This window comes from Trichosurus vulpecula, chromosome 4 (genome assembly GCF_011100635.1).
Source record: "Trichosurus vulpecula isolate mTriVul1 chromosome 4, mTriVul1.pri, whole genome shotgun sequence".
In the NCBI taxonomy this organism is placed as follows: domain Eukaryota; kingdom Metazoa; phylum Chordata; class Mammalia; order Diprotodontia; family Phalangeridae; genus Trichosurus; species Trichosurus vulpecula.
Genome location: NC_050576.1, coordinates 261,072,195 through 261,081,689, shown reverse-complemented (window position 1 = coordinate 261,081,689; position 9,495 = coordinate 261,072,195). Strand labels below are relative to the sequence as shown.

At 38.8% G+C, this 9,495-nt stretch overlaps 1 protein-coding gene across 1 annotated transcript in view; it reads left to right on the top strand.

Annotated features, from left to right (window-relative positions):
• Positions 1-502: 502 nt before the first annotated feature.
• Positions 503-9,495, top strand: part of CPB1 (carboxypeptidase B1) — a 48,399-nt gene continuing 39,406 nt past the window's right edge. The window contains exons 1-3 of the mRNA XM_036756824.1: positions 503-573; positions 696-771; positions 4,545-4,669. Coding sequence (XP_036612719.1) covers positions 503-573; positions 696-771; positions 4,545-4,669 — 272 coding nt within the window. The remainder of the gene's footprint in view (positions 574-695; positions 772-4,544; positions 4,670-9,495) is intronic.

Genomic DNA, 9,495 nt, shown 5'->3' with positions numbered 1-9,495 from the left:
AGATTTTATCTATGGAGATGATGACAGAAAAACTTTATTACACCTTATTGAGTCATTTCTGAAAAAAACACATCTCATTCCATTACAATTCATTTAGTTCTATGTGGGAGAGCAGTATTCTCATGAAAACAAGCTTAAAATGGCAGAATTTGGAAAATTCTCTGCTGGTCATTGGGAGCCTGATTTATTTTGTATTTTAAAGAGGGTCTAAGTATATTGGCAGGGCTGAAACTTGTTTTTAAACTCATTGATTTTAACTCTCAAACATTCAAGTCCTGGGCCCCTAATAAAATATCTGGGTTGAACCTGAGACTATTTGTTCTGTGACCACAGGTGTTGAGAAAGATATCCAGCCGGACTACACAGTTTCCTGCTGCAGCAAGGCCAGCAAGGCCATTAATCATGATTCCAGTGTGCCAATCTCCTGCCAAGGCAAGAAAGGAAGCAATGGACTGGATATAAAAGCAGGTGAGACCCATTCATCAGTGTTGGTTGGAACATCATGTTGACCTTACTGATTCTCATTAGTGTGGGCCTGGCCTCCGCTCACCATTCTGGTGAACACTTTGAGGGGTAAGCCTGGAATATCTTCCATGAATAGGTCCCTCTTCCTTGCTTTGCCTAATTTAGGGGAGTTTCCTATTTGAGATTCTCTCTTTTTCTGTTTCTGTTAATTTCTCTACCTCACCCCCCAGGGAGAAGGTGTTCCGAGTAAGCATCGAAGATGAGAAGCAGGTCCACCTGATGCATGTTTTGGCTCACAGAGCGCAGGTAAATGGACAAAAGGTGCAAGTGTTGGGGTTTTGTTTTTCTTACTTTTGAATTTTAAATTTACCCTGTGAGCCCTGCCAAGAAAAAAATGAAAATGTAACATTAATGGTCACATGCTTTGGAACAGGCAATGAAGACTTTGAAAACAGTCTGTTTCCAGACTGTTATTGTTTACAAGACTTACATGACTTTCCTGGTGACATAACCATTGTACTTTATTTGCTACCATTATTAAATTAGGAAGGGGTTGGGTCCTCACCTGTGATTTCATCCTTCAAATGGACATTCCCTTCACCTGATACAGACAAAGAACTGTCTTTAACTTAGAGTCTTAGAGAGAAGCGTGGGACATGGAGAGATTGTATGGCTTGCCTATCATCAGACAGCCGACATGGCAGAGGCAGTCTGGGTTTTCGTGACTCCAAAGGCCAGCCCTCTCTCTACTGATCCACACAGCCTCTCATTAGTTGCCAGAATGAAACAGATTTTCAGTAAACTTTCAAACAGTTGACAGAGGTTGTCAACCTGCTTCAGAATTGGTGACAACAGTGGGAGATTTTTAATGCAAAATAACTGACCTTCTCCCTCAAAGGAGTAAAGTAATGTGCTCCAAAGTAACCTGGAAAATAAGCTGGGCTTTTGGCCAGCTTCAACTTGAGCTTCATGTGCCATGTGTCATCGCTTGTCTCTGAGTTTCTTTCATCCCAAAGCAAACTGTATGAAATTTTGTGGCCTTGGTTTGGGCCCATTCTGAAAGACACAAAAGGAGACAAAGCAACGATGTCAAGGAGGGTGTTTTCAGTACTTCCCTTTGGCTTTGCTGTTGCCCAAATTCCTGTGCAAGTTTTTTAAAAGCATCTTCCATGGAATGGGAACTGACATTTTTAATTATATTGATGGTATCATGGGGCTATCAGAGAACATAAGGTGGTACAGTACAAGCCCCCAAAGGGCTGTCGCTGTGCCCCTTTCTAATGAATACCCAAATCAAAATATTCAGCAATTCTTCAATGTGGCTTTAGAGCAAAAATTGTTTCTTTTCTGCCTTTGAAGTAATTTACTACTAAAACTTTGTGCCTGATGGTGCACATCATGCCTGGGTCATGGAGGCTTGATATAGGGTTATGATAATAACAGCTAAGATTTATATAGTGTTTTAAGATTTACAATGACTTTCCATACATCATCTCCTTCAGTTCCCACACTAATCTTGTGAGGGTAGCTTCTATTATTGTCTCTTTTATAGACCAGGAAACTGAGGTTGAATGAAGTTAAATGACTTTCTCAGGGTACACAGCTAATACCTGAAGCAGAATTTTAATTCAAGTTTTCTGTCACCAATTCCAGGGTTTTGTCTGCTCACTGACATATTTATCGTCTTCTGTTCCATTACATAATTAAGCTCCCATGGAATACAAACTCTTCTGGGGCAATAACTATGTCTTTTGTATTTGTATCCCTGGTGCCATCACAATGCCAAGCATGTGATAAGTACCTCATAAATGTTTTTGATCGATCCATCGGTTAACTGATCTGACTCAAAATGGTTAGAGCAGAGTGATTGGAACATTAAAATGATGGAACCTAGATTGGAAGGGATGCTAGAACTCCTTAATTCTCACATCTCATCTAAAGCTTGGATCTTCTCTGCAAGATTTCTGACCGATGGTCATCCAGCCTCTGCTGGCATACTTCCACAAATGAGGAGCTCACTATTCCATAGAAGCAAATATATATTTTGAAAAAGTTCTTATTGTAGGAGGTCCTTACTTATAAAGAACTGAAACTGGCTTCCTTTTCTTTCCATCCATAGCCCTAGCTCTGCCCTGTCCAACTACACAGAATAATTTGAATATTCCTTCCATGATCATTCTTCCAATATTTGGAGCCAGATCTCATCTTGAGGAAGTTACTTAACTTCTTTGGGCCTTAGTTTCCTCATCCATAAATGAAGGGGCTGGATTAAAGTATCTTTGAGTTACTTTCTAGTACTAAATCTATAACCTTCTGTTCATCTCCCCTCAGTCTTTTCTTCTGAAGACTAAACATCAGTCAGTCAGTCAGTTAAATTTAGCACCTACTATGTCCCAGACACTGTGCTAAACAGTAGGAATATCAAAAAGGCAGACAATTCCTGCTCTCAAGTAGGTCACAATCTAATGGGGAAGACAACTAGATAACAACTACATAAAAACGAGCTATAGGCAGCACAAACAAGAAATAAATAATGGAAGAAAGGTATTAGAATTAAGAGGGATTGGGAGAAGCTTCTTATAGAAAGTGGAATTGTAGCTAGGACTTGAAGGAAGCTAGGGAAGCCAAGGAAGGGATGAGGAGGAAGCATATTCCAAGGCAAAGGGAACAGTCGGTGAAAATGTCTGGAGTGCCTTGCTCTAAGAATTGGTAAGGAGGCCGGTGTTACTGGATTGAAGAGTACGTGATGGGGTGAAGGTATAAGAAGACTGGAAAGGTAGAGTGTGGAGGGGACTACATCACAAAGGGCTTTGAATACCAAACAGAGGAGTTTGTATCTGATCCTGGAGGTCATAGGGAGCCACTGGTGTTTATTGAATGAGTGGCAGAGATGGAAAGGAGAGGGATAACATGGTTAGAGCTGAGTTTTAGGAAAAATCACTTTGGCAGCTGAATGGAGGATGTACTGGAGTGGGGAGAGACTCTGTGATGGGGAGACTCAACCAGCAGACTATTGCAATAGTCCAGGCATGAAGAGATAAGGGCCTGCACCAGGGTGGTGTGAGTATCAAAGGAAAGAGGGGGCATATTCAAGAGATGTGGCAAAAGTAAAATCAACAATCCTCAGCAACAGATTGGGAGGTTAGCAATAGAGAGGGATCAAGGATGACATCTAGGTTTGCCAGCCTGGGAGACTGGAAAGATGGTGGTGCCCTTAATAGTCATAGCAAAAAACTGGAAGGGGGAGGACTTGGGGGTGGGAAATGAGTTCAGTTTTGGACATAAGGAGTTTAAGATGTCTTCAGGACATCCAGTTCATGCACCTGGTCTTTAAGTAGTTCCTCATGACATGATTCCCAAAATCTTCCTTCACCTTTCTGTTCACTGTCCTTCATATGTGCTCCAATTTTTCAATGTCCCATTAAAAATATGAAGGGAGGAAGGAAGGGAGGAAGGAAGGAAGGAAGGAAGGAAGGAAGGAAGGAAGGAAGGAAGGAAGGAAGGAAGGGAGGGAGGGAGGGAGGAAGGAAGGAAGGAAGGAAGGAAGGAAGGAAGGAAGGAAGGAAGGAAGGAAGGAAGGAAGGAAGGAAGGAAAGAAGGGAGGGAGGGAGGAAGGAAAGAAGGAAGGATGGAAACATCTACTAAGCACTAACTATGAGCTTACTGAACTAATCACCAGGCATACCAAGAGAAAAGTTAGACAGTCGCTTCTCTCAAAGAGATCACATTTGAATGAGGGAGGTAACATCTCTGAAAAGTTCCAGCTTCAAGTCGGATAGAAAATCCTAAGGCAACCAGAACTCATCGGTGTCCAATGAATGCAGCAAATGGGAAGACTACTGGCTTCCTCATTTTAGACATGGGATTTCGATTGCATTAACTTTTTTTGGTAGCCTCAGCACATTGTTCACTGATATTTATTGTATCACCAACCATAAAATTGATCATCACAGATTAGAACAGCTCTAGCCACGTATTTGGCATCTTCAATACGTTTTCTACATTTTATATATATATATATATATATATACATATATATATATACACATATATATATATAATATTTCTGTATTTTTCAGATTGATTTCTGGAAACCAGATTCAGTCTCACAAATCAGACCAGAAAGCACGACTGACTTCCGTGTTAAAGCTGACCAAGTTGCCGAAGTTGAACATTTCCTGGAAGAAAATGGACTAACTCATGAGTGAGTTCACTTTTTAATTTTAATTACATTTTAAAGTATTTTACATATATATTTTTAAATAGGTTCACAGACACAGTCTCAGTACTTAATTATCAATTCCATAAGGGCAGCCTCATTTGCCTTTGTATGTGCTTAAGAGCCACCTTCTTTAAGAAGCCCCTGCTCACCCCCTCCAGCTGCTAGTGCCTTCCTCACTCACCCTTCATCATTCTGCAAATGAAGAATTTGAGATCCAGGGATTTTAATTGACTTGCCCACGGTCACATAACTAGTCAAATGACAGAAATGGGAATTGAACCCAGGTCTTCTGTTGAAGGGTCAGTGCTCCATCCATTTTACTGCACAGTGGCCAATTTCTATTTGATTGTTCTTTTTTAAAAAAAACTCATCTAGCATTTTATTTTCCCCAATTACATGTAAAAACAATTTTAACATTCATTTTTAAAACTTCGAGTTCAAAATTCTCTGCCTTCCTCCCTCCCCAATCCCCCTCATTGATAAGGCAAGCAATTCAACATAGGTTACACAGATCCATATCCATCATATTGTGAAAGAAAACATAGACCCCCCCCAAAAAAACCCTAAAGAAATATAAATAAGTAAAAAAAGTATGCTTCGATCTGTATTCTAACACCATTAGTTCCTTGTCTAGGAATGGATAGCACTTTTCCTCATAAGTTCTTCAGAGTTGGCTTAGATCATAGTATTGTTGAAAATAGTTGTCATTCACAGCTGATTATCTTAACAATACTGCTGTTACTTTGTACACTGTACATTTTCACTTGCATCAACTCATCTAAGTGTTTCTAGGTTTTTCTGAGAGCATCCTGATCATTTCTTATAGCACAATAGTATCCCATCACAATCATATATCACAATTTATTCAGCCATTCCCTAATTGATGGGCATCCCCTCAACTTCTTATTCTATGCCCCCAGAAAAGAGCTGCTATAAATATTTTGTACATATATGTCCTTTTTCTTTTTGTTTTTTATCTCTTTTGGGATACAGAGCCAGTAGTGGCACTGCCAGGTCAAAGGGTATGCAGGGTTTTATAGCCCTTTGGGCATAGTTCCATATTGTTCTACAGAATGGTTGAATCAATTCACAACTCCACCAACAGTGCATTAATGTCTCATTTTCCCTACATCCCCTCCAACATTTTCCATTCTCCTTTTCTTTCCTGTTAGCCAATCTAATAGGTATGAGCTAGTACCTCAGAATTGCTTCAATTTGCATTTGTCCAATCAATGGAGATTTAGAGCACCTTCTCATATGGCTATACATAGCTTTGATGACTTCATCTAAAACATCTTGATCATTTATCAATTGGGGAATGGCTCCCATTTTTATAAATTTGAGTCAATTCTCTATATATTTGAGAAATGGCCTTTGTCAGAGAAACTTGCTTCAAATTTTTTCACAGTTATGATTGCTAAATGTATTTCCCTCCCGCCTATTCCCTCTTTATTTATTCTATTCTCTCTCTCCTTTCACTATGTCCCTCCTCAAAAGTGTTTTGCTTCTGATTACCCCCTCCTGCAATCTGCCCTCCCTTCTATCGCCTCCCCCACTTCTCTTATCCCCTCCCCCTCCTACTTTCCTATAGGGTAAGATAGATTTCTATACTCAATTGAGTGTGTACATTATTCCTCCTTTGAGCCAATTCTGATGAGAGTAAAGTTCACTTACTCCCCTCACATCCTCTATCTTCCCCTTCACTGTAAAAGCTTTTGCTTGCCTCTTTTATGTGAGATAATTTACTCCATTCTACCCCTCCCTTTCCCTTTCTCCCAGTGCATTCTTCTTTCTCACCCCTTAATTTTTTAAAGTCAACTCACATTTGTGCCTTCTGTCTATATATACTCCTAACTTTCCTAATAATGGGAAAGTTTTTATGAGTTACAAGTATCATCTTTTCATGTAGGAATGTAAATAGTTAAACCTTATTAAGTCCCTTATGAGTTCCCTTTCCTGTGTACCTTTTTATGCTTCTTTTTAGTCTTGTATTTGAAAGTCAAATTTCTATTCAGCTCTGATCTCTATTTTTCCCAGAATTATTATACAGAGTGTTCCTAAAGTCTGGACGCATAGGCAAAACGAATATTTTCAAGGAATGAAATGAATGAAATTTTCAACAACATTTTATTTAATTGGAATATTAACAAATGACATCTTCAATATGATTTCCATCATTTGCGATGCAAAGGTTGGTACACTTTGCAAGATTCACATGAACTCGATGCAATAACTCCACATTGCCATCAATTTTAGCACATTCACTCTATGCATGCAATCAAGTGTGTTGCATCTGTGATTTTCATTGAGTACAACTTCTCCTTTAGCATACCCCAGAAACAGAAGTCAAGGGGCTAAGGTCTGTTAATATTCCAAATATTTCAAAATATGTCTATGTGTCCAGACTTTAAGGATACCCTGTACTCCCTGGCTAGGTGATTCTTGGTTGTAATCCTAACTCCTTTGTCCTCAAGAATATCATATTCCAAGCCCTCTGATCCTTTGATGTAGAAGCTGTTAAATCATCTGTTATCTTCTCTGCAGCTCCATGATTCTTGAATTGTTTCTTTCTGGCTGCTTGCAAAATTCTCTCCTTGACTTGAGAGCTCTGGAATTTGGCTATAATATTCCTTGGAGTTTTCATTTGGGGATTTCTTTCAGGAGGTGATCAGTGGATTCTTTCAATTTCTATTTTATCTTCTAGTTCTAGAATATCAGGGCAGTTTTCCATGATAATTTCTTGAAAGATGATATCTAGACTCTTTTTGATCATGGCTTTCAGGTAGTCCAATAATCTTTAAATGATCTCTCCTGGATCTATTTTCCAGGTCAGTTGTTTTTCCAGTAAGAGATTTTACATTGTCTTCTATTTTTTCATCCTTTTGGTTTTGTTTTATTGTGTCTTGATTTCTCATAAAGTCATTAGCTTCCATTTACTCAATTCGAATTTTTAAGGAATTAGTTTCTTCAGTGAACTTTTGTACCTCCTTTACCATTTGGCCAATTCAACCTTTAAGGGTTTTTTTTCCTTCAATGACTTTTTGTGCCTGTTTTTCCATTTTGCCAACTATGCTTTTCAAGACATTCTTCTCCTCATAGACTTTTTGTACCTCTTTTACCATTTGGTCTAGTCTGTTTTTTTAAGGTGTTATTTTCTTCAGTATTTTGTGTCTCCTTTACCAAGCTATTGACTCCTTGTTCATGAGTTTCTTACATCACTCTTATTTCTCTTCCCAATTTTTCCTCTACCTCCCTTACTTGATTTTCAAATCCTTTTTGAGCTCTTCCATAGCTTGAGTCCAATTCATATTCTCCTTGGAGGCTTTGGATATTGGAGCTTTGACTTTGTTATCTTCTTTTGAGTGTACATTTTGATCTTCTTTGTCACCATAATAACTTTCTATGGTCAGAATTTTTCTGTTATTTTCTCATTTTCCAGTCTATTTCTCAACTTTTAACTCTTTGTTAAAGTGGGGCTCTGCTTCCAGGGTGGAGGATGCACTGTCCCAAGCTTCAGAGATTTTTTGCAACTGTTTCCAGAGATATTTCTGAAGACCTGTAAATTTTCAGTTCTTCCAAGGTGGTATGATATAAGGAGAGGTGTTTACTACTCTCCTGACATGTGCTCTGTTCTTTGAGCAACCACGAGTACTCTTTTCTGCCCTAGAACTGTGATGAGGGTTCCAGTCATCCTGTAGCAAAGTTACTGTTGATGCATGTCTTTAGAATGTTTCGAAAAACTTCACTATACACCAATATCTCATGAAGAAATTCCATTTCAATTTGGCAAATTTTATACCTCACCTACTTTATTCAAGGCACTGGGGAAACAAATTGGAAAATGACCTAATTTCTTGTCCTCGAGGAATTCACACATACACGGAGACAGGGAGATGACAGAGGGTGAGACCTGAGAAGGGCTGGTCGTCCAATTTGTCTTGAATATAGAATGCACAGAAGAGAGGAATGTGAAATACAACTGGTAAGGAAAATTGGAGCTATATCCCAGAGAGCTTTAAAAACCAGGTTGAAAATTGGTACTTCATTGTAAAGGAATAGGGAGCTATAGAAGGTTATAGAATGAGAGAATAATCAGGTCAGATAAAAATTAGAAAGAGATTTTATTTTCTCCCACATTCATTGCTTGTAGTAATTAGTCAATTGAAAAGTATTCATTAATCTCTTGCTATGCACCAATCATTGTACTAAGGATTTAGGATACAAATAGAAAATTGAAGACAGTCCCATCTCTCACAAATGAGAGAAGGCAGCACATACAGGAAATTTCAATTGCAAATACACTAAGGTCCACTGAGTCTTAGGGTACAACAACAAATCAGATGGTAACATATTTTCTTAAGGGTCATTTCAACAATTAAAACCACATCCACTATTTGACAGTGCCAAGGATGTTAGTGGTAAGAACTTTCTTTTCTGGAAAAAAAGTGGGGGCAGTTGGGGGGCACTGGATACAGCACCTGCAGAAGCACTTGCCAGGCCCCATCTCCGTAAGGGTTGCTTCCCTGAACATAGGGGTGTGCTGTAGACAGCTTGTACCAGCTCAGAAGAGCCAACTGTTAAATTTTCAGCCTGAGCAATTTATGCCTTGGAAATCAACAATGCTACAAATTATGGCTTAATTCATTGTTTTGTTGATTGACTAGACTTAAGAAAGTGGAGAAAAATAAGACAGATTAAACTTAAAAGTGTGTCAGGTATACTTTTTGTGTGGAAAGATAGTTGTTAAACATTTAACAGCACCTAGATGTGACCAAAGGAAATTAACTCTAATAATATTTCTGCTGGTG